Source organism: Microcaecilia unicolor, chromosome 2 (assembly GCF_901765095.1).
Source record: "Microcaecilia unicolor chromosome 2, aMicUni1.1, whole genome shotgun sequence".
In the NCBI taxonomy this organism is placed as follows: Eukaryota; Metazoa; Chordata; class Amphibia; order Gymnophiona; family Siphonopidae; genus Microcaecilia; species Microcaecilia unicolor.
The window spans coordinates 333185445-333211497 of NC_044032.1; the positions used below are offsets into that span (position 1 = coordinate 333185445).

At 43.1% G+C, this 26053-nt stretch overlaps 1 protein-coding gene across 1 annotated transcript in view; it reads right to left on the minus strand.

Moving 5' to 3' along the window:
• LOC115462048 (coiled-coil domain-containing protein 17-like) overlaps nt 1-26053 on the minus strand; it is a 290272-nt gene that overhangs the window by 52614 nt on the left and 211605 nt on the right. The window contains exons 9-10 of the mRNA XM_030192096.1: nt 16707-16792; nt 6723-6935 (exon numbers count right to left, since the gene is read on the minus strand). Coding sequence (XP_030047956.1) covers nt 6723-6935; nt 16707-16792 — 299 coding nt within the window. The remainder of the gene's footprint in view (nt 1-6722; nt 6936-16706; nt 16793-26053) is intronic.

Below are 26053 nucleotides of genomic sequence, written 5' to 3' on the forward strand. Positions count from 1 at the left end.
TTTGGCCTTCATGGTACATACAGTCTTACAGTGTTTTTTTTTTTTTTTGTCAAAACAAATTTGTGCTGTGTACTTTAATTCATCTGGGTAAAATCAGTACCCATTGGCTTGTGGTGTCCTGCAGTGGTCAGCTCTTTTGTGCCTATGCTATTTAATTTATTTATCAGTCTGCTTGCACTGTTAATTCAATCTAAAGGGATTAGTAATAGCTTTTTCCACAACAAGATTCAGTTGGTTTACTTATTGCAGTAGACATTCAAAGCAATTTAAATGGCCAGGAGAAGATCTTGGTATTTTAAAATCGCTTGCTTGGGTTAAATCAGCAATATTCAGCAGCACTAAACCACACAGTTGCCACTAAACAGCCAACCCCTAACCGGTGAGGTTAGGAGCAGGCTAGAGGCAAAGAATGGCCCTAGCTGGTTAGCAGCAATATTCAGACCATTAATCAGTTAGGTAAGTGCATAAAATTAGGACAATAAAAAGCCTGAATATCAGCAGGTGCCAGTGAAACTCACAGAGGGTTTGGCTGCCCCTCCTTTGATCTCCCTCCCTCCCCCCCAACTCCCCCCCCCCCCTCCAAGGAAAGGAAGCTATCTTATCGCTTTTGGACTATGGTAATTCATTATATTTGTACAATAAATCCTAAAATGTTATTGTATGAAATAGGATCTTAACAAATACTTTAGAAGTTTTTTCTACTTTAAATTGAAATCAAGTGTTGTCCATGACAGTCTGAGGAATTTTAGTTAGATCCAAAGCAAACCACAGAATTTTAGTCTTGTCAGCATTAAGGGCCCTGTTTACTAAGCTATGCTATAGGTGCACTAGCTTTTTTAGCGCACGCTAACACTTGAGACACTCATAGGAATATATGGATGTCTCTAGCATTTAGCATGTGCTAATTTTAGTGTGTGCTAAAAATGCTAGCGCACCTTAGTAAACAGGGTCCTATGTTTCAATTTGAATCTGTCTGACCAAAGTTATATTCTATTTATACCGCTACAAATTTTAAGAGACACTGAATCAATAGCTTGACTTATAGGAAACAAAAAGAAAATATTGTCTGCATAAGACAGTACCTACTCACCAGGTGATAATGAAAGTTGACCAAGAGTGGAGAGATGGGGGAACCTTGGGGAGCTCCACAAGGCGAAACCCAAGACGATGAATAGATGCCATCCTTTAAAACTAAATATCATCTATTCATTAAGTAAGATTCAAACCAATTGAAAACTGAACCATTTAAACCTAATTCCGATAACAGAAGATAATAAAATATCATGGTTCACTGTATCAAAGGCGACAGAAATATTAAATTGTAATAGAACCATTTCTCCCCCATTACTCAATCTTTGTCTTACTTCAGATGTTAAAGCCAATAACAGAGTTGCCATACTGTGACACCATCTAAAACCGTGCTGAGAGCTATGTAAGAGATTATGCTCTTCAATATAAGTTGATAATTGAGAACTCACCACAAACTCTATCATCTTAGCAAAAAATGGAATATTTGCTATAGGTTGAACATTAGAAACTGAATTTAAGTCCCCATCAAGCTGTTTAATAATGGGTATAAGAACAATTTTCCCTGTATCATGACAAAACCAGCCAAATTTTAATACAGTATTGACAAAAAAAAAACAAGCCATGTTAGTAGTTCATCTGGTGGATCCCTCCATAGGTTATTTGAAATAACATTTAGCAGACAACCAGATTCAGACAATCTATTTACTAAAGGGTGAAGAGAAGAAATGGAAACATGTTCAAAAGTAAACCATATCCTATCAGTAGGAATGTCCACAGAAGCCTCATCTTCTGTATTTACCTTGACATAATCATCATCAAGTTCAAGAGAAGAAAGAGCTAAATGATAAATGAATATCAGATATTTTGGAGGCAAAATAACCCATCAATGTCTCTGCAGAAGCCTGAACGAAGTAGAAGATTTAGGGGTCTGTTTACTAAGCCGCGCTAGTGGCTGTCCCGGCGCTAATGATCTTGGTACATTTTTATGGAACAAAATAGTTTCCTTAAATTGGGTCATTCAGTCCCTACCAAATTGGAATAATATGTTCTGCTCGCTAAATTTAAACCTTTTTTATACTGTCTGAACAATCTTCCAGTTAACCTTTACTGCATCAGTTTTTGATTTTCTCCAACTATGTTCAAGCCTTCAGCACTGATTCTTTAGCTTTAGTAACTCATTAGTTAAAACGAATCGGAAAAAAATATTTCTTCATTGAACAAAATATGAAAGTGCTAAACCCCTGCAAGAAAAGCTACACTGGCTCCCACTCAAAGAACGGATCACGTTCAAAATATGCACCCTAGTTCACAAAATCATCCACGCAGACGCCCCAACATACATGTCAGACCTGATAGACCTACCCAGGAATGCTAAAAAGTCATCCCGCGCATTCCTTAATCTTCACTTCCCCAACTGTAAAGGTCTAAAATACAAACTAACGCATGCATCAACCTTCTCCTACCTGAGCACACAATTCTGGAACGTGCTGCCGCGCAACTTAAAAAACGATCTATGGACTAACTAACTTCCGCAGACTACTGAAGACACATCTCTTCAACAAGGCACACCACAAAGATCAACAAATATGAACTCCTAAACGTATAACTAGAATCGCCTTACAACATTTGCTTATTAAACTACCATCATGTTCTTAGTTATCATGTTACTTTAGACCCTTCTATAATACTAAATGTATATTTTCTTTCATCTTTCCACTATTCGTGATGTATTGTATTGAGCCTGCAAAGAGGTGGGAAATGCAATAAATAAATAAATAAATAAATAAATAAAGTAATTAAACTCTGGAATTTGTTGCCAGAGAATGTAGTAAAAGCAGATAGCTTAATGGGGTTTAAAAAAGGTTTGGATAGCTTCCTAAAAGAAAAGTCCATAAGCCATTATTAAAATCCACTACTTATTTCTAGGATAAGCAGCATAAAATGTATTGTACTGTTTTGGGATCTTGTCAGGTACTTGTAACACGGATTGGCCACTGTTGGATACAGACTCCTGGGCTTGATGGACATTCAGCAATACTTATGTCCTTATAATTTATGATCTTATACGGTCTTCTAAATTTTGTCTGGCTTCGGGCCAATGAAAAGTCCTATTTATTCTAATTTATCCCTCTTGGTTTTTCTGTGATTTATTCTTCTTGCTCCTCCAAGAAAGGATTCAGGTTAGCCTTTTTTTTCTATTAAACTTACGGTCATTGAGCTTCCTTTTCCTCTTTCCTTTCCTTCATTCTGAAATGCTTCTTGTCAGAATTGAAGCCCTCTTTTATCCAGCTGTCGCACGGTAATGTTGACAAAGCCCATTCAAGTAAATGGGCTTTGTTGGCATTACTGCACCAGCAACCGCTATGCGGCTTGATTAAAAGGGGGCCTGAGTTTTCTGCAATTTTGCATCTATTTTTCTTTTACTATCCTCATGCATTTATCTGAGATTCTATCTGCAAAATTTGACAGATGCAGCAACAAGATTTTCTAATCTCATAATTATACATGAATTTTAACATTTGCATTGAAGATTCTTCACATTTAATAATGGCAGCATTTCTTTCCTTTTTTAATGAGCATTTTTTGGGATTAAATGCTTAAGATTAGATTATATTAATCTTAAATCAATGTGTTTCCATCCCAACTCATTCTAGCAGATTAATCTCTAAATCTTTGGCTTCAAAGATATTAATATCCTTTTCTTATACCCTGGTATCCTGGTCTGGCCATTACCTGACCTCATTTCACGTCTGTGGCTTGAATTTTCCTATAACTGAATTTTCTGTTATTATCAAACTAGGTGACTGCATGAGGTAAATCTTTCTTCTGGTCTGCCTTTTTTCTCTTCCCTGAGAATTTTCTCTTTGTCTACAGAGGACCAAGTAACTTGTTGGAAATACTACTCTGTGAACAAATTTAGGCAATTTGGCTCCTTTAAAAACTTCATGCCTTCAACTCTTGAAACGGCAAGTGAGGAGAGAAAATATCTCTGTCATAAACATAGCTCTGTAAGGAGTGTTGCAGAGCTTAAACCTCTCACATCAAGGCTGAAAAATCTTATTATGTTAATTCAATTAAGACTGTAGTCTAATCCAACAAGAAAGAATTAAACTTCTGGTAAACTGGTATCCTTGTGTTCTTCTCTGTGTTCTGCATTTCATCAAAGGTGGAGCATCTGTGTTCTTTGGTTATTGCTTTAGCTTTTTCCTCCCCCCCCCCCCCCCCCCAGTTCAGGTTCCTTCCTGAGTTAGATATTGGTTTTGTAGACTTCTTTTTGTCTTCCCTCTTTTACTGCTTTTAATACTATGCTAGCATCCATGAGGTTAACAATTTGTACTTTAGACCCAATTCTCTCACTTTGGTTAAAATGATCTAACAATAGCCTTCTTCCTCTTGTTTTTTCAATAGTGACAGTCTTTCCTTGTATTGTGTTCCTTCATTGTGGAAAACAGTTATGGTACATCTGATCTTAAAAAAAGCCTTCTTTGGATGTCTCCAAACCTAATCATTATTGTCCAGTTTCTCAACTGAACTTTTTATCAAGATTTACTGAAAAGGTAGTTTATCAACAACTGTGAACTTTTGTGGAGGAAGTATCAATTTTACATCCAAGGCAATCTGGTTTTAGGAAGGGTTTTAGTACAGAGACCACAGTTACATCTTTGCTTAGTGAAATCCATGTTTGTTTGGATGAGAGATGTGTTCCTTTAACAATTTCATTAGATCTCACTGTAGCCTTTGATCTTGCAGATCACTCATTACTTTTGCACCGCTTATCAGAAACTGGAATATAAACACCTGTTCTCAGTTCATTCCATTGATTTCTGTCCAGGCATTCATTCTTTGTGGAGAGTGGAAATGTGTGATCTTCACATGCTCTTGCCTACGGAGTCCCTCAGGGCTCCAATTTATCTCCGGTTTTGTTTAATATTTGTCTTAGTCTGGTTGCTTTTCTACTTCAAGAATGTGGTTTTAGTACTTATTTTTACTCAGATGACATCTTGCTGGTTTTTTCATGCTTCTTCGTTCTCTCCAGACTTTGCACCATTACAATACTGTTTGACTAGGGTGAATGAATGGCTGATTAAAAGCCATCTAGTGTTAAACAATGATAGGTTGTTGGGTCACAGGCCATCTTTGTTCTCCTTGTATTTCATTAACCCTTTGGGATTCTCCTGTATGTACCGTATAGTCCTTGTAAGCTCTTTGAGCAGGGACTGTCTTTCTTCTATGTTTGTGCAGCGCTGCATATGCTTTGTAGCGCTATAGAAATGCTAAATAGTAGTAGTAGTAGGCATCATCTTTGGCTCTAAATTGTCTTTTAAGGCCCATGTATCATCTGTGGTACTGCACTTAGCCAGCTATCTCCCGATGAATATTGCTGGTTAACACTTAGCAGATAACCAGTTGTATTGTGCAATATAACCAGCTATCTACCAATATTCAGTGAATCACTGGCTGGGTACGTTTGGTGGCCAAATGTACCCAAATATCACCTATATCTGTGGCTGGTTTAAACTTAACTGGTCAGCGCTGAATATCAATTCGGCTGGTTAAATTTAAACTGGCCGAAATACACCTGAATATTCAATGCCAGTCACCGGAAATGGCCCAGCATTGAATATCCGGGCTCAGCAGGAGGAAGCTCGGCTATCTCCTGTGGTCTGAATATCGGGCCCTTTGACGTTTTTGCTCTGTGCAAATTTATTTGGATTTCTTGACCTTATATTTGTTAGTGTTTTGATGATGTCTCAGTTGCACTACTGTAATATAGTTTATGCGTGCATCACACAGAGCCAACTTAAACATCTACACTTACTACGAAATATGGCAATAAGGATACTTTGAGGCTCATTTTCAAAGCACTTAGCCTCCCAAAGTTCCATAGAAACCTATGGAACTTAGCCTCCCAAAGTGCTTTGAAAATATGCCTCTTTGTGGTGCTCAGAAATTCAACCATCTCAATCCGCTCTAGAATAGGTTGCACAGGCTACCAATTCACCTTGAGCTACTACTGAAAAAGGTGTGAGCAAAATCTAAACAAATAAATAAATAAAAATTTTCAGTACCAGTTTAAAATTTTGGTGCTAGCTGATTTTTTCTCTGCTCTCACTTTACCTTATGTTCTGGGTTAGATGCTTAAATCGCTGCATGAAGAATCTTCCATCTCCTGCCTATGCTCATTTGGAATCAACCAGGAATTAGCATTTTTTTTGTACAGAGCCTCTGGAGTTCCCTTCCAGTTGACCTTCATAAAGAAATGTCACTGAAAAAGTTTAGGTGTCCAAAAAAAAATTAAGAACAGCTAGCCAAATCAAAAAAGTATTGATTTGGCTTACTGTTCTTAATTTTTTTTGGACACCTAGTTTGAATGGGTGAACCTGTCATTTATTGTTTATTGGAGGATGAGTGAGCCTCTATGAATGTTTCTAACCCACTCATTTTATGGCATTCCTTTCTTCCTTTAATCTATCATGATTTTATTGATTGTATTGTAAACCACTTTTGTAATGCACGTCAGTAAAAGTAGTATATAAAGTACTGATTAAGCATAAACAAATAATGAATTTCACTACAACTTTCAGGTAAAATTATTTTCATTTTAACACTCCTCATACATGCTTGAATCATAGAGCATCAGTCCCTGTTAAAGAAGAATCATCCTTTTTATTTTTGCAATTTAGAACACATACCTGGGTATAGCTTGTTTGGTGGCCAGAATGGCCATGTTTTGTCTCCTGTTCTCAGGGAATGTAGACATGCTGCTTATTTCACAGTAAGCAGCTGGAAGGGAAAAAGGATGTCCCATCTCCTGCCCATTGTTATAGAGACCCACTACCATACGGCATACTCGATATGATGGATCCAGACCCAACAGGAAATCAAAGAATACTACAAAGCCAGAACTGTGAAAGCAAAAGAAAAGCTTGTCAATGACACAGTAAACACAATTTTAAAAGCTATTTCTGCAGGTAAAGCAGTGCTTTGGCCACAAAAACAGGCTTTTATAGAATCACATGTAAAGATGCTTTCAGGACATTTACTAGCCCAGTATGGTATCAGGACCATACTATTATAGCATTTAGAAACATAGAAATGGGAGAGTGGTAAGATGGCGACCTGAAGTTCATATGTCCAACGGCCCAGCTGCCCTCTGAAGTTTCGTCTTCTTTACGTAAATTTCCTCTCTGCAATTGCAGTTACCTTAACTGAGAGGAAGGGAACAACCAGCGGTCAGCTGCCGATGGCCAGCGTTTTGTCCCCTGAGCAGCAAGTGCGGGACTGCTGCGCGATGAACTGCCCACAGATGAAAGGGTTGGCGAGCCCTTTGATTACTGCCGGTGAAGGAGCGTCGATGCTCTTGGACCTGGAAAAAACAACTCCATCGCTCCCGAATTATTCAACCACCATGTGCAAAGGAGTGGAGGAGTGAGTTAGAGGCATATGCTGAAATGGAGGACGTTTACAGCAGAACCCGAATCGGTGGAACCACTCCTAAAGACCTAAGAGAAATCAACTTGGAGTTTTTGGCTCCCATGGAGGTTACATTGAATACCATCTGGAAGGCGCCTCGGGACCTAACGGTGGCAGTAAATAATTTTGTTTCACATATAATTTTATTAGAGAGACTTACATGGACAATTTAACTGAACCCTTTGAGAGTGAAAAATTGATATAACAAATGATTCTACACGAGCAAGAAGTGGTTATGATTTTGAAAATGATAATAGACCAGAAACTTTGAATAATAAAATGAATATTATTATAGATGATTAATATCGAGATTATTGTTTTTCCCAGAGTTCTGGGTATGACTCCTAAAGTTTTCCTCAGAAATATTTCTTCAATTATTACTTTAAAAGGAGTGAAGCCTGTGAAAACTTGGATTACTTTAATCAGTGGGATTTGAATTAGAGACTTAAGTATATGTATTGTTAAATAACTTCTGGTTTTTAAAAGAGAAAGAATGTAATCAGATGTATTATTTCTAACTAATATTGGACAATAAGTATGTTTTCAATGAAATGATTTGACTATACACCGTATTGGCCTTGAAGAAGCCAACCAGATGATCAATGTGGAATAATGAATTAGATGAGTAATATCTGGGGATAATCAGGTTAATACCACTTTTTTTTCTGTTTACTGTTTAATTGATCTCCTTGTCTTGTTTCACTCTCCCTATTTAGTGGTCTAAGGAAGAGAATAGAATTACCTGAGTGAAATAATTCCTATTTATTACTTCCTACTACTACTACTTAACATTTCTAGAGTGCTACTAGGGTTACGCAGCGCTGTACAAATTAACAGGGAAGGACGGTCCCTGCTCAAAGGAACTTACAATCTAAAGGACGAAATGTCAAGTTGGGGCAGTCTAGATTTCCTGAGTAGAGGTGTAGTGCTTAGGTGCCGAAGGCAACATTGAAGAGGTGGGTTTTGAGCAATGATTTGTATTTCCGGCAAGTTGTTTTATCACTTGTAAAAATTTAAATGGTTATTAAAAAAAAAAAAAGAAACATAGAAACATGATGGCAGATAAGAGCCAGTGGCCCATCCAATTTGTCCATCCTCAGAAACCACTATCTCCTCCTTTCCCTAAGAGATCCCACATGCCTGTCCCACGCTTTCTTAAACTCAGACACAGTCCTCGGAGTCTATACGCAGGACAGATTCGTCAGTGACTCTCTTCCACAAAAGATAAGTTATTTTGTGTTTTTTTGACGTTTTAGAGCTGGAACTATGTGTGAACAAAAGCATTTATAAATATAAGAGAAGAAAATAAAATAAATAAAAATAGACCTATTTTGGGGGGATTTTAAGTCTATGATGACTTGTGTGTGCAATCAATGATTAAAATTCAATATTGCAGCACTTGTTGAGACTTTCCCCCCTCCTTTTTTCTGGACTAAGTTGGACTATTTTGATGTCCTTTTTTGATATAGACAACACCACTCTGCTTGTTTGGATTTGATGTGCAATAAACATGACAACTCAAAATGTCAATGACAGGTGCTTTGACATAATGTTTCCTGCTTTGAAGAAAGGAAAACAGCCATCGAACCCAACAACTCCTGCGTATTCTGGATCTGTTCCACTAAATGTAAATGTGCAAGATGTCCAGAGTTTAGTCAAGAAATACGTCCCTGCCATCAAAGTGTAGCTAAAGACAGTTTAGCAGATAGTTCAGCAGATCAAATGGAACAGGACTGTGAATGAATTTAGAATGTAAACTGTGCTTCTTTAATTAGCACAATTATCACATTATTAATCAGACATTAATATTTAGACAACAAATATGATAAGAAACTTTAGACAGTAGTATTCACTTTATTTTCGTTATTCTGACTTTACTTTGGTGACATGTAAAAATTTCACATGAAAAAATCTAAATATAAGAACTGCTTTTGACAAACATTTGATTTTTATGGCTTATTAGGTGTTTTTGTTCAATGCCCTTCAAGTAGTCTGCTGTCCTCCCCACTTTTTAACCACCACCTCATGCATTTCTCTATGCAACTCCTCCCAAAAATTCTTATCCTTCAAAGCAAACTGACCAGGTCATGTGTCACTAAAAGGATACTCTTCACCTGAAAGCAGCAGATTTGTAACTACCAGGAAGAGTCACAGTCCAGCTACTGTATGCCATGGCAACTTCGGTGACTAATCTCTGCTCATCGTTAACCCTGAATATTTGTAAGGCCACAACCTTCAAGACCCATTACTGCTTGGATCAGCAGTCTAGCTCAGACACTGATTTTGGACACACTGTCCTGCAAAGTGTTATATAATGCAGCCTGCTTTGGGCATTCCAGACTATTTGTTTCTTGCATATCTTATTCATAAGGCACAGTGTTGATACCACCCTATTGTTTCTTATAAAGTTCCTTCATAAAATTATGTGTTTCTCCTTCATCGTTGTCCTGCCTCTATGTTTGCATGTTGCAGGCATATTGGCATATTCAACCTAACTCAACAAATGGGTACAATTCCCACTTAACCTATTTCACCTCTTGCATCCCAAGCCCAGGAGCCACCTATGTGTGGTTGCCTTATTTGGCTTGCCCACGGAGAAAGCTAGGCTGCTCACCTGTGGACAGCAGAATAAACCAGCTACACAATCTTTCCTACCTCCTCTATGGTTGACTTATCCTTCAACTCTTGACTGCTTTTATCTATTGCACTGACTGGCAGAGGGATGACAATTGTGGCTATGGTCACAAGGGAATGTGTGTGTGTGGGGGAGGGGGGCTCAGCAAATGCCCAGAAAGACTTCTATATCTTTCCGGGCTCTTGTGGAACAGGTCCAACAGGCACCGTCTGGGTGGTGACATTACCTATGCATTGGTGACTTATCATTCTGTCTATGGAGAACATCTGTTACAGATTAGCAACCTAGTTTACGTCCACTTTGAAAACTATCCCAGGAAATTTATGCACTTATATTTACACCTGCTCTTTGGTACATAGACTCTCTGGATAATTTTGCTTACATGTATGTGTATTTTCAAATGTATGGTCATAAACTCTCCTAACTACATTCAAACAGGAGATAGCAATAAGTAAAAGCATTCTCCTCCTCCAATTTGACATGTCCAGTGCGTTCAACATGGTTAACCACAACATACTACTAAGACTCCTAGACTACTTCGGAATCGGTGGAAACACTCAACTGGATCAAGGGCTTTCTAACCACTAGAACATATCAAGTGAAATCAGGCACAAACATATCATCACCCTGGAAACCAGACTGCAGAGTACCGCAAGGATCACCACTATCACTGATCCTTTTCAACCTCATGATGGCCCCACTAGCCAAGGCCTTAACCCATTTATCTACGCTGATGACGTTACTTTAATCCCCTACAAACATGATCTAGCAGAAATCACCAGTGAAATCAAGCTCAGCTTAAACATCATGAACTCATGGGCAAATGCATTCCAACTAAAACTCAATACAGAAAAAACACACTGACTCATCATCTCATCCCAATACAACACATACAAACCCACAAACATCAACACCCCAGGATACACCCTCCCTATCTCAGACAGCCTGAAAATTCTTGGAGTAACAATCGACCGAAACCTCTCACTAGAGACCCAAGCGAAATCCACCATAAAGAAAATATTTTTTCTCAATGTGGAAACTCAAACGCATGAAACTATTCTTCCCAAGGGAAATATTTCGCAACCTAATACAGTCAATGGTACTAAGCCACGCAGACTACTGCAATGGAATCTATGCGAGATGCATAGAACAAATCATAAAGAAATGTCAGACCGCCCAAAACACAGCAGCTAGGCTTATATTTGGAAAAACACGTTTTGACAGTGCCAAACCACTCCGAGAAAAACTGCACTGGCTTCCAATTAAAGAACGTATCACTTTCAAAATCTGCACGACAGTTCATAAAATTATTTACGGCGAGGCACCATGATACATGACAGACCTCATCGACCTGCCAACCAGAAACACCATAAAATCAGCACGATCATACCTAAACTTCCACTACCCAAGCAGCAAAGGACTCAAATACAAATCCACTTATGCATCCAGCTTTTCCTACTTAAGTGCACAACTATGGAACGCACTACCAAAAGCAGTAAAAACTACGCTCGACCACCTAAATTTCCGGAACGCACTAAAAACAGATCTGTTCAGAAAAGCATACCCCACCAACCTAACATAAAAAACAAGGATACCAGTGACATAACTTAACCAAAGACTGTAACTGGACATATCTTAACCCTTCCACTCCCACTCTAAGTCCCCCCCAATGGTCTTTACCTTACATGTACCTCAATATCACCTTGCAACTGTTCACACCTTGTATTTGTTCATACCGGAATCGGCTAACGCCGTTTACAGTACTATGAGGCAGATGCAGCAACCAAACGTAAAAAAATCTAAATCGTTAAAGTACTTACCGATTTCAAAAATACGAAGAATGCACCAAGAAACCCCACCTGCAAACTCCGATTCGTAATTCAAAAGTCGGATGCATGACAGTTTCGTAGCGGAGCAGAAAACGCATGCGCTGTTGCACATTCGTAAAGCACACGGTATCGACGTGGATAATATGCGACCCATCTTGACGTCATTAACATGCGTCCAGAGCGTGCATCCACAGCGTGAATAGGATGACCGCCCCCACCCCCTTGGTACGACACTGTGCGTAGAGCCCTATATACTGCCAACTTACAGATCTGGGAAAGGAGGAACGCTTATTAAAGAGGCGTTGTAGAGTCTCCCAGCCCTTGTCCATCCGCCCAATATTCCTCCTTCTCCCTGCGCGGGGGAAAAGACGCTTTTCATTTATTATGAAAAGTTGAGCGAGCCAGAGGACATCCATATCTGCAAAGTTAGGCTTTCTTCCTCTGGCTGCCATAACTGCTGCACGTAAATTAACTGCGTATGTTATGCACGTGCTATATGAACGTGGTTATGACACGTTTTCTATAAGCTTCATTAAAAGCAAAACAATACAGGTGCAACGTGTTTTGTCCAATCACAGCGCGTCTCGCTGCAACGGAGGATGTCGGGAGGCGGAGCTGAGAGTAGTGAGGAAGGGAGGGGGGCAGGGGCTTCTAGAAGTTTGCTTTTTCGGGGTGGGGGGAGCGGCGGAAAGTGGGGAGCAGCGGGGGGGGGGGGGGGGGACAAGGCCGTCCGTACAGGACGCTCCTGATGAGCGCCCTTGCCCCCTCCCGATCCTTTTTTTATTTTTATTTTTTTATGTGTTTTCTGACATCCCTTGGACCAATCACAGCGCTTTTAGCTCTGCTAATGCGCTGGGATTGGCTCAAAGTTTGTTTATTTTTTCACTTAACACTTTTTCCTGGCACAGAGCTGTCCTAACGAGAGGTCCAGACCTCTCGTTAGTTTTCCTGCCTTTTTCCTGCGTAAAGGCAATCGGAAAAGGTTAGTGCATGTCGTTTCAATGGGGTTTTCACACTAATTGCTCATCTCCATTCCGTTTTCGTTAGCTGCTACTACCGTCGAAAAATAGGCTTTAGTGCATGGAAAGGATCGGAAATTCTTCCCTGAGGGCTCATTTAACGATGAAAAACGTTTAGTGCATCTACCTCTATGTAAGCCACATTGAGCCTGCAAAAAGGTGGGAAAATGTGGGATACAAATGTAACAAATAAATAAATGAAAACTCCTTTACCACCACCCTGCCTCCATTTGACTTGGGTAAAGTTATGCATGTACAGGCTGTATGGAAGCAACCTTGTGCACATATTAGGTGCATGATTTTATAAAAGCCTGTTTCTGTAGCTAAATGATTATATTACCTGAAGAAATAGCTGTTAAAATTGCTCTCCCTGTCTACAATGTGATAGTTGTAATGATATATAAACTAATCCTTTTGTGACAACATTGAAGGCATTTGTGGAATTGGAAAGAGGTAGTAATATTTGTTTTTTTCCATGCCATGTCCTCAGAAGAATAGTGGCCTTGACAGTAATAAAAATGAGAACTTCCCTTGACTTATCTTCAGACAACCCCACCTTTCAATCAGGACATATATCAGGAGCAATTATAGAACTCTTGTTATGGATTTCATTCAACAGCATTTTTCCAGCAATTTTCTGCAAGTGCACTTCAAGCCTCTGAATTGTGTAAACAGTCTTATAAAATACTGTATAAGAAATAACTTACTGACATGCAGATCTTTAGGGGGGTGAAAAGGGCAAACATTTTTGCTTCACTTCACACTTTGTTTTAATAAGTATTTTGTAATACATGTAAGAACTTTTAACATGCAGTAATTGACTTAACACATGTTCTTAATTTTTAAAGACAAAGTAATGAACTGAATGCACCCCAACAAATGAACAATTGTACTGATTTTGCAATAGATCACATAGAGGGGCAATTTTGAAAGGTTGTCAAAGTCAGAATATGGACATCCATGTCAGAATGTCCCAAATGGATGTCCATCTCATAAGGAAATACATCAAGATTTCTGTTCAAAAATAAGCGAGATGGATGTCTGTGTGCTAAAGACGTCCAGCATGAACAGCCATTTTACAAACCAGAACGTCCAATTTATGAACCGGGGGAAGGAGGGAGGGAACAAGGTATATGAACATCTGTATGACAGCCTTCAGGCTTGCAGGTAGCTTATATATTTGGGAAAGTGAGTATTTTCTGTTCCTGGAGGGCTCACAATAAAAATAGTAAAAGATTTAAAGTGGAATTTGAACCTGTGTCTCTTGGTTTATAGTCCAATGCACTAACCACTAAGCTACTACTCAGGCTTGCTTCTTACTTTGTTAAGTATGCCTATAATATCTGAAGCTGTCATGGAGCCTGGTATCCCCTTTCAATTGCACTTTCAGGGGAGAGGGAGGGGGCAGCAGCCTCTGGGGGATTTAGGAGGTGCCATGCCTTAATCCTTCCAGTGGACAGCTGCTCAATCAGGACACCTTTTTGTACCTTGGATGTGCCTGAAACAGGCCTAAATAAGGACACCCATTTTTTTAGACATTTTTTCCCCTTCGGTAACTGCTGTTGCATGTCCAGATTTCAGACCCTCAATAATCCCACCCAAACCACATCCACAACATGCCTTCTTGCTATTTGGACATACTGCAGTGTTGGATATCCTTTTCTGCCTTTGCAAAAGTTCGGATTTGGACATTTCAAGCACACAGGCATCCATTTCAGCCTTTGAGATGTCCATATGCTTTGAAAATAAGTGCCAGAGACTCTCAATGACAATGAGCACTTGTACACTACTATTACTACTACTACTTAACATTTCTAAAGCGCTACTAGGGTTACGCAGCACTGTACAATTTAACATGGAAGGACAGTCCCTGCTCAAGGAGCTTACAATCTAAAACACAGGTGTACAATCTAAAGCTTACAATCTAAGAGACAGGTGTACAATCTAAAGACAATCTAAACAATCTAAAGACAAGTGTAGAGTCCATCTGATAGGGCATACTATATTTCACGAAAGGTTAGGCGCCGAAAGCAGCATTGAAGAGGTGAGTTTTAAGCAGAGATTTGAAGATGGGTAGGGAGGGGGCTTGGCGTTGGGGTTGAGGAAGATTGTTCCAAGCGTAGGGTGAGGCAAGGCAGAATGAGCGGAGCCTGGAGTTGGCAGTGGTGGAGAAGGGAACTGAAAGGAGGGATTTGTCCTGTGAGCAGAGGTTACAGGCGGGAACATAGGGGGAGATGAGGGTCGAGAGGTAGTGAGGAGCCGCAGACCGGGTGCATTTGTAGGTAAGGAGGAGAATCTTGAATTGTATGCGGTATCTGATCGGAAGCCAGTGAAGTGACTTGAGGAGAGGGGTGATATGAGTATATCGGTTCTGGCGGAATATAAAACGTATGGCAGCGTTCTGAACGGATTGAAGGGGGGATAGATGGCTAAGTGGGAGGCCGGTGAGGAGTAAGTTGCAGTAGTCAAGGCGAGAGGTAATGAGAGCGTGGACGAGAGTTCGTGTGGTGTGCTCAGATAGGAAAGGGCGAATTTTGCTGATGTTGAAGAGGAAGAAGCGACAGGTCTTAGCAGTCTGTTGGATATGCGCAGAGAAGGCGAGGGAGGAATCGAAGATGACTCCGAGGTTGCGGGCAGATGGGACGGGGTGGATGAGGGTGTTATCAACTGAGATAGAGAGTGGAGGAAGAGGAGAGGTGGGTTTAGGTGGAAAGACGAGGAGCTCGGTTTTGGACATGTTCAGCTTCAGGTGGCGGTTGGACATCCAGGCAGCAATGTCGGATAAGCAGGCCGATACCTTGGCCTGGGTCTCCGCGGTGATGTCTGGTGTGGAGAGATATAGCTGGGTGTCATCAGCATAAAGATGATACTGAAAACCATGAGATGAGATCAGTGAGCCTAGGGAAGAGGTGTAGATTGAGAAGAGAAGGGGTCCAAGGACAGATCCCTGGGGAACTCCAACAGATAGTGGGATGGGAGTGGAGGAAGATCCATGAGAGTGTACTCTGAAGGTGCGGTGGGAGAGATAAGAGGAGAACCAGGAAAGGACAGAGCCTTGGAACCCAAAAGAGGACAGTGTGGCAAGAAGTAAATCATGATTGACAGTGTCAAACGCAGCGGATAGATCGAGGATGAGGATGGAATAGTGGCCTCTCGATTTGGCGAGGAGCAGGTCGTTGCAGACTTTAGAGAGTGCTGTTTCTGTCGAGTGTAGAGGGCGAAAACCAGATTGAAGTGGATCTAGGATGGCATGAGAGGAGAGAAAATCAAGGCAGCGACTGTGAACGGGCTCAAGTATTTTGGAGAGGAAGGGGAGGAGAGAGATGGGGCGGTAGTTGGAGGGGCAGGTAGGGTCAAGTGATGTTTTTTTTAGGAGAGGTGTGACTACGGCGTGCTTGAAGGTGTCCGGGACAGTTGCAGTGGAGAGGGAAAGGTTAAGGATGCATTTTTATAGAATATAAATATGCATAAACAGAATGAAATGACGTTCCAATAAATGGCTCTCTCTTCTGTCCTACACTGTGCCCAGTTAAGCACCTCATTGGGAATTTGGCTGCATAAATCATTACTGCCTGTTGATATATAAAATATTCTTAATTAAGAATACCGTTCTCTTTAATATGGTATGCTGGATGAAATTCTAATAATCAAATTGTTTATCTTTTGCTACATAGTATTAGTATTTTATTCTCTATTTTAAAAGGAGCTTACAATACTCACATTGGATCATATGCCGCTGGTTCAAGATCATCGCTAATGTCAACAAAATGCTTGGTATGAGCTGGAGTCAAAGGCCTAGCTTCCTCCTATATGAAAAAAGCTTAATTTAGTTGCTACTCTCTCACTGTTACATACTGTGCATGCATTTATGCTTGTTTGAATTTCTGCTACATGGATGTTCTTTTGCCCATCTCAGTTGTGGAAACTGATATATACCTCTGTGATAAAAAAATTTCAGAAAAGCATTTTCCTAAAGTTAGTTTTAAACAAATAAGGTTTTCCTATCACACTGTAAACCAATGACATAAAACCATTATATTATACTGCTTGGTCATCTTCTGATTACCTATCCACCTCTTCCATTTCCTCAAGATTGTTATTGGAATGCTTCTCATGTTTCAATTATATATTAGGGACAGCAATCATTTATAATGCTGCCCAGTTACCACCAGGTTAGCGTGGGAGCCCTTACTGCCTCCTCAATGGGTGGCAGTAAGTGCTCCCCCCTGAAATGGCCGTCCTGCTAGTATTTCACTTGCCGCACGGCCATTTCCATAAAAAAAACAAAGACCTGCGGTAAAAGGGGGCCTTGGCGTGCATCAAAAACACATGCTGACGTCAGCGCACACCCCCTTTTGCTTCATTAAAGGGGCCCATAAAGAACACTTTTTCTCCGAGAGCTGTGCATACATGAACTAGTACGTATGAGTGAACCATAGTGCAAGCCCTCCATGTTGCAAAGATAGCATACTTTGTGCAAATAATGTGCCCTCTTCAAGAAAAGTGCACACTATCCCTCAGATTCTATATAGGTCATGAAACACTGGGTGCCGGAATTTGCATGCCAATCTGAGATCTGTATGCTTCATGAGGAAATTGGCCCTGATTGGCCACTTAATTGGTGCTAAATTGATACTGCATGCGGATCTCCCCTGACCACTATTCCATGACTTGCAGCCTAGCTTTTCCCACGCACAACTGAAAAGGGGACGTGGCCATGGGTTGATCATGGGCGTTCCCCGTATTTAGTTACTAACTTTGGAAGCCGGACTTATGCATGATAGAAACAGGTGTAAGTACGGTGTAAGTACGGCACCCAAAGTTTGGTGCAACCTGTGCGCTATGCTGGTATTCTACAAAGGTCCGCTCCGATCCACTCAGGGCCTCTGCTCTAGGTGCCGCGCGTGGAGCATTTTTCTCTTTACATCTATTTTTCTCCCAGTTACTCTATTTGTTGCTTAACACCTCAGTCACTACTCATGGCCCCTATACATATTCTTTTCCTTGCCCTGTCCCTTCCTAATCTTTTCCCCCTCCCCCTACCGCTGTCTACCACAGGAACTCACTGCCCATCCATGTCCTCTCCCTTCCTGCTCACTACTAAAATACACTACCCCGTCCCTCCCCACCTCACCATCTCTCCTATCCCCCTCCTCCTTCCTAGCTCTCAACCTTCATCACTTCCTTCCTGCCATTAACCCATCCCCATTCCTCCTAAGCGCATCCCGTCTTCGTCGCCCTACCTCCCCCTCCCTCCTCCGCACTCTCTTGCTCCTTCTCCTGCTATCCATGGGAGACATCAATCCCAATCCAGGTCCCCCACACCTGTCCTCGTCCTATCCATGCAAACGATTCCGGGATGTCTCCAATCTCATCTCTATTCCCCTCCTCCCCCCCCTCTTCTTGCCCCTTCTCGTGTGCCCTGTGGAATGCCCGCTCGGTCTGCAACAAACTTTCCTTTACCCACGATCTCCTCATCTCCCGTTCCCTCAAACTGCTCGCCCTAACTGAAACCTGGCTTACCCCTGACGACTCTGCCTCAGTTGCGGCCCTGTGCCATGGAGGTTATCTTTTCTCCCACACTCCCTGCCCAGTTGGCCGCGGAGGAGGAGTCGGGTTTCTACTTTCGCCCTTCTGTAGTTTTCAACCCCTCCTCTTACTGCAGTCTCACTGCTTCTCATCCTTTGAAGATCACTCCATCCGTCTATTCTACCCGCTGCCACTCAGAGTTTCAGTCATTTACTGCCCCCCGATAAGTCCCTCCCTTCCTTCCTTACCGACTTCGATGCCTGGCTCTCTGTTTTTCTTGAACCCTCATCTCCGTCCCTCATTCTTGGAGACTTTAACATACACGCTGATGACCCATCTCTCACGCTTCTCAGTTCCTCACTCTGACATCCTCCTTCAACCTCCAGCTGAGCTCCACCACCCCTACTCACCAAACTGGCCATTGTCTTGACCTCGTCCTCTCCTCTACCTGCTCACCCTCCAATTTCTGTGCCTCTGCTCTTCCTCTCTCAGATCATCACCTGATCACACTTCATCACCCTCCCCCTCAGTCCCGCCCAACACTAACCACTACTTTCAGGAATCACCAGGCTGTCGACCCTCCCACCTTATCCTCTTGTATCTCTAATCTCCTCCCTTCCATCATGTCTACTACTACTACTACTATTTAGCATTTCTATAGCGCTACAAGGCGTACGCAGCGCTGCACAAACATAGAAGAAAGACAGTCCCTGCTCAAAGAGCTTACAATCTAATAGACAAAAAATAAATAAAGTAAGCAAATCAAATCAATTAATGTGAACGGGAAGGAAGAGAGGAGGGTAGGTGGAGGCGAGTGGTTACAAGTGGTTACGAGTCAAAAGCAATGTTAAAGAGGTGGGCTTTCAGTCTAGATTTAAAGGTGGCCAAGGATGGGGCAAGATGTAGGGGCTCAGGAAGTTTATTCCAGGCGTAGGGTGCAGCGAGACAAAAGGCGCGAAGTCTGGAGTTGGCAGTAGTGGAGAAGGGAACAGATAAGAAGGATTTATCCATGGAGCGGAGTGCACGGGAAGGGGTGTAGGGAAGGACGAGTGTGGAGAGATACTGGGGAGCAGCAGAGTGAGTACATTTATAGGTTAGTAGAAGAAGTTTGAACAGGATGCGAAAACGGATAGGGAGCCAGTGAAGGGTCTTGAGGAGAGGGGTAGTATGAGTAAAGCGACCCTGGCGGAAGATGAGACGGGCAGCAGAGTTTTGAACCGACTGGAGAGGGGAGAGGTGACTAAGTGGGAGGCCAGCAAGAAGCAGATTGCAGTAGTCTAAACGAGAGGTGACAAGGGTGTGGATGAGGGTTTTGGTAGAGTGCTCGGAAAGAAAGGGGCGGATTTTACGGATGTTGTAAAGAAAGAAACGACAGGTCTTGGCAATCTGCTGGATATGAGCAGAGAAGGAGAGAGAAGAGTCAAAGATGACCCCAAGGTTTCGAGCTGAGGAGACAGGGATAATGAGAGAGCCATCAACAGAAATAGAAAACGGGGGGAGCGGGGAGGTGGGTTTGGGGGGGAAAATGAGAAGCTCGGTTTTGGTCATATTTAATTTCAGGTGGCGTTGAGACATCCAGGCAGCAATGTCAGACAAGCACGCTGAAACTTTGGTTTGGATGCAAGGTGAGATATCAGGGGTAGAAAGGTAGATTTGGGAGTCATCAGCATAGAGATGGTAGGAAAAGCCATGGGATGAGATTAATGAACCAAGGGAAGAAGTGTAGATAGAAAAGAGGAGGGGACCAAGAACAGAACCCTGAGGTACGCCGACAGGCAGAAGGATAGAAGTAGAAGAGGATCCACCAGAGTGAACACTAAAGGTGCGGAGGGAGAGGTAGGAAGAGAACCAGGAAAGGACAGAGCCCTGGAATCCAAGTGAGGACAGGGTATCGAGAAGTATGCTGTGATCGACAGTGTCAAAAGCAGCGGAAAGATCAAGAAGAATGAGGATGGAATATTGACCTCTGGATTTAGCCAGTAATAGGTCATTGGAGACTTTAGTAAGCGCAGTTTCGGTTGAGTGGAGAGGGCGAAAACCTGATTGTAGTGGGTCAAGAATAGCATGTGAGGAGAGAAAATCAAGGCAGCGGCGGTGAACAGCACGCTCAAGTAATTTGGAGAGAAAAGGAAGGAGGGAGATGGGTCGGTAATTAGAAGGACAAGTAGGGTCGAGTGAAGGCTTCTTAAGGAGAGGTGTGACCACAGCATGTTTAAAGGCAGCAGGGACAGTCGCAGTGGAAAGTGAGAGGTTGAGAATGTGACAGATAAAAGGAATAAGAGCAGAAGAGATGGCATTAAGAAGGTGGGTGGGAATGGGATTAGAGGAACAGGTGGTACATTTTGAGGAAGAAAGGAGAAGTGTAGTTTCCTCAATAGTAACTTCAGGAAAGGAGGAAAGGGAATGAGGGGAAGGAGAGAGAGGGGAACGGACTAGTGGAGGGAGAGGTGGTGAGGTAGAGAAAGCAAGGTTTATCTTTTGAACCTTGTTGTGAAAGAATTCAGCAAGGGTCTGAGGAGATAATGAAGGGGGAGTTGGGGGAGGGGGCACCTTGAGGAGAGAGTTCAATGTGGTGAAGAGAAGTCGAGGATTAGAGCCAAGAGAGTTGGTCAGTTGGATATAATAATCCTGTTTGGCACGTAAAAGAGCAGATTGGAAGGAGGTCAGCATGAACTTAAAGTGTAAGAAATCAGCAAGGGCCCGAGATTTCCGCCAGAGGCGTTCGGCGGAGCGGGTACAGGAACATAGGTAGCGGATATTAGAAGTCAGCCAAGGTTGGGGTTTTGTACGCCTTACAGGGCGGGTCATCAAAGGTGCAAGAGTGTCTAAGGCAGAGGATAGAGTATTGTTGTAAGAAGAAACAGCCTCGTTGACAGACGTGGATGGTGCCACAGTAGAGAGGAGGTTTGAAACATGGGAGGATAGAGATGAAGGGTCAATATCGTGAAGATTCCTAGATAAATTAGATAAGATAGGACGGGACTGGGAGGGAGGAGATTTAAGTGTGAAAGTTATAAGATGGTGATCAGAGGAGGGAAGATCAGAGGCAAGGAAACTAGAGGGTGAACAGTTGGAGGAGAAGATGAGATCAAGACAGTGACCATTTTGATGAGTGGGGGAGGTGGAGCATAGTTGGAGATTAAAGGAGGACGTTAAAGCGAGTAACTTGGAAATATAAGAGTTGGAAGGATCATTAGCAGGAATATTAAAGTCACCAAGGATGAGAGAGGGGGAGGAAAGATCATGGAAGAAGGCAAGCCAAGCGTCAAAGTCACTGAGAAAGGATGAAAGGGACTTATCAGGGGGACGATAAATGACCGCTATTCGAAGAGGCAGAGGAGAGAAAAGGCGGATAGAGTGGACTTCAAAGGAGGAAAAACAGTGAGATTGAGGTGGAAGAAGGGGTTGAAATCTGGAGGAGGGAGAGAGAAGTAGTCCAACACTGCCCCCACGGCCAGCAGGGCGAGGAGTATGTAAAAATAGATAACCGCCATGGCACAGGGCTGCGACTGAAGCAGAGTCATCAGGGCAGAGCCAGGTTTCTGTTATGGCGAGCAGATGGAGGTGACGCGAGATAAAGAGGTCCTGGATATAGGTGAGTTTGTTACAGATAGAGCGGGCATTCCATAGGGCACAAGAGAAGGGCAGAGAAGAGGAGGGGAGTAGAGAAATAGAGATGAGGTTAGAGAGGTCGCGGTGAGATCTGTAGAGTTGGGATAATAGTTGGTGAGGGGGGCCAGGATTGGGATTGATGTCACCGGCTGAGAGTAAGAGAAGGAGTAAAAGAGAGCGGAGGAGAGTAGGAGAGGTGTGGCCACGAAGGCGTCGAAGTCGAGAGGTATTTAGGTGGAATGGGGAAGGCAAAATGGACGGAAGAAAGAGGCGGAGATTAAAAGCCAAGAGGGAGGAAGAGGGTAGAAGAGAAGGTGAGGTGATGAAGTCGATGGATGGGCAGTGAGTTCCTGTAGCGGAGAGATGTAGGGGGTGAGGGAAAAGATTAGGAAGGGACAGGGCTAGGAAGAGAATGTGAATAGGGGCCATAAATGACTGAGGTACTTTAGCAACTGGGAAGAAGATTAGATGTAAAGAGAAAAATGCCCCGGCGAGCGGCACCTAGAGCGGAGGCCCTGAGTGGATTGGAGTGGACCTGGGTGTCACCCCGGAGAAGGCTGTAAGGATATGCATATGAGCTGCAAGTCCTCCACAGCACCTGAAAGGCAGCCGGTGGTAGAGCTGGGCACCTCTCAGCTGAGGAAAGGCTTACCAGGGGTTAGGCCGAAGCCAGCATTCCTCCCCCTGAGGGTCGCCTGATCCTAGCCAAAAAGCACCTGGAAACTCTGTGCACTTGGAGCGAAGGCCCTGGGAAGATCGGGGTGGAACTGGAGTCACCCCGGATATAGCTGTGAGGAAATGCAGAAGGGCTGCAAGTCCTCCACAGCACCTGGTGGGAGTGCTGGGCTGAGCTGGACTCCGAGTCTGTCGACAAGGCTGTCTCTGCTTACAATGCCACTCTCTCCACTGCTCTGGACACACTTGCACCATCCATCTCCCATCCCACAAGGCGTACTAATCCCCAGCCCTGGCTGACCCCTTGCATCTGATACCTTCGCTCCTGCGCCCGATCTGCCGAACGCCTCTGGAGGAAATCTCGCTCCCATACCAACTTCAAATTCATGCTATCCTCCTTCCAGTCCTCCCTATTTCTTGCCTATTACACCCAATTGACTAATTCTCTCGGCTCCAACCCTCATCATCTCTTCGCCACCCTTAACTCCCTCCTCAAAGTGCCCTCTGCTCCCACCCCCCCTCACTCTCTCCTCAATCACTAGCTGACTACTTCCGTGACAAGGTGCAGAGGATCAACCTCGAATTCACTACCAAGACACCTCCTCCTCTTCACCCTTTAACCCACTCCCTCAACCAACCAACCCAGGCCTCCTTCTCCTCTTTTCCTGATATCACCGAGGAGGAAACCGCCCACCTTCTTTCCTCCTCGAAATGCACCACCTGTTCCTCTGATCCCATCCCCACCAACTTACTAAACACCATCTCTCCTACTGTTACCCCCCCCCCCCATCTGTCATATCCTCAACCTCTCTCTCTCCACTGCAACTGTCCCTGACACCTTCAAGCATGCTGTAGTCACGCCACTCCTCAAAAAACCATCACTAGACCCTACCTGTCCTTCCAACTACCACCCCATTTCCCTCCTACCCTTCCTCTCCAAGATACTTGAACACACCGTTCACAGTCGCTGCCTTGATTTTCTCTCCTCTCATGCCATCCTCGAGCCGCTTCAATCCGGTTTTCGCCCTCTACACTCGACAGAAACGGCACTCACTAAAGTCTGTAATGACCTGTTCCTTGCCAAATCCAAAGGTCACTACTCCATCCTCATCCTCCTCGACCTATCCGCCACTTTTGACACTGTCAATCATAATTTACTTCTTGCTGCACTATCCTCATTTGGGTCCCAGGGCTCTGTCCTCTCCTGGTTCTCCTCTTATCTCATGGATCTTCCTCCACCCCCATCCCGCTCTCTGTTGGAGTTCCTCAGGGATCTGTCCTTGGACCCCTTCTTTTTTCAATCTACACCTCTTCCCTGGGCTCGCTGATCTCATCTCATGGTTTCCAATACCATCTTTATGCTGACGACACCCAGCTTTACCTCTCCACACCAGAAATCACTGCGGAAACCCAGGCCAAAGTATCAGCCTGCTTATCCAACATTGCTGCCTGGATGTCCAACCGCCACCTGAAACTGAACATGGCCAAGACCGAGCTCATTGTCTTTCCACCCAAACCCATTTCTCCTCTCCCTCCACTCTCTATTTCAGTCGACACCACCCTCATCCTCCCCGTCTTATCTGCCCGCAACCTCAGAGTCATCTTCGACTCCTCCCTCTCCTTCTCTGCCCATAATCCAGCAGACAGCCAAGACCTGTCGCTTCTTTCTCTATAACATCAGCAAAATTCACCCCTTCCTCTCCGAGCACACCACCCGAACTCTCATCCACTCTCTCATCACCTCTCGCCTTGACTACTGCAACCTACTCCTCACTGGCCTCCCTCTTAACCATCTATCCCCCCTTCAATCCATTCAGAACTCTGCTGCCCATCTTATCTTCCGCCTAGACCGAAATGCTCATGTCACCCCTCTCCTCAAGTCACTTCACTAGCTTCCGATCAGGTACCGCATACAGTTCAAGCTTCTCCTACTAACCTACAAATGCACTCAATCTGCAGCCCCTCATTACCTCTCTACCCTCATCTCCCCTTACGCTCCTACCCGTAACCTCCGCTCACAGGACAAATCCCTCCTCTCAGTACCCTTCTCCACCACCGCCAACTCCAGGCTCCGCCCTTTCTGCCTCGCCTCACCCTATGCTTGGAATAAACTCCCTGAGGCCATACGTCAAGCCCCCACCCTGCCCATCTTAAAATCCTTGCTCAAAGCCCACCTCTTCAATGTTGCTTTCGGCACCTAACCATTGTACCTCTATCCAGGAAATCTAGACTGCCCCCAATTTGATTGACTGCACTTTTTTGTCCTTTAGATTGTAAGCTCCTTTGAGCAGGGACTGTCCTTCTTTGTTAGATTGTACAGCGCTGCGTAACCCTGGTAGCGCTTTAGAAATGTTAAATAGTAGAAGTAGTTGTAATTAGTTAGAGAATAAATATGAATGAGATCTATTTACATACAATGGAGGCAGTGCAAGCAGATAGATCTCATGCATATTCCTTGGGGAAATCCTAAAACCTGACTGGGTTGCAGTCCTCAACCGAGGTTGCCCACCCCTTCTCTTACACATGCATGCACTGGCTTGCATTGTCAAATATGAACACTTTCTGTCACATACACAAGTAAATTTAACGTATTTGAAATTGGATAAAAAAAAGAAGGTACTATGTTGCCAACTTTTGAGGAAAGATCATCTTTTAAATGCAAACACTGTTATTATTAAGGATGTGCACAAGAAAAAAAATTAGTTCAGTTCATTTTCAAACCAATAACATTTGCATTCATTTTTGGATCCTGAAAATCTTTGTTTCATTCAATACCATTAATTTCAACAGCGGGAAGCAATTTTGCACTCTAACAGTTGGGTTGTCTATTTATTTTTATTGAAATATCAATATCAGTAGGCATTAACCACAGAGGCAACTGTTTACAAAACATCAAAAGTGACATGAAGATCCCACGGCACCAAAAGAGGAACAAATAGCACTAAAGGCCCTATTTACTAAGCCATGTTATAGGCGCGTTAGTGTTTTTAACATGTGTTAACCATATACGCACATTAACCGTGTACATGCCTACAATATCCCTAAAGGCGCCTACATGGTTAGTGCGCACGCTAATTGCAGATGTGTTAAAAATGCTAACGCGCCTTAGTAAACAGGGCTCTAAGAGTGACATGAAGACCCCAAATACTGTGAGAGAGGTAAATGAACACAAACAGTGGAATGATGACCCCAAGAGACTGGGAGGGAATGAAAGAAGATAGGAGGAAACTGGAGAAAGAACAAAGAGACAG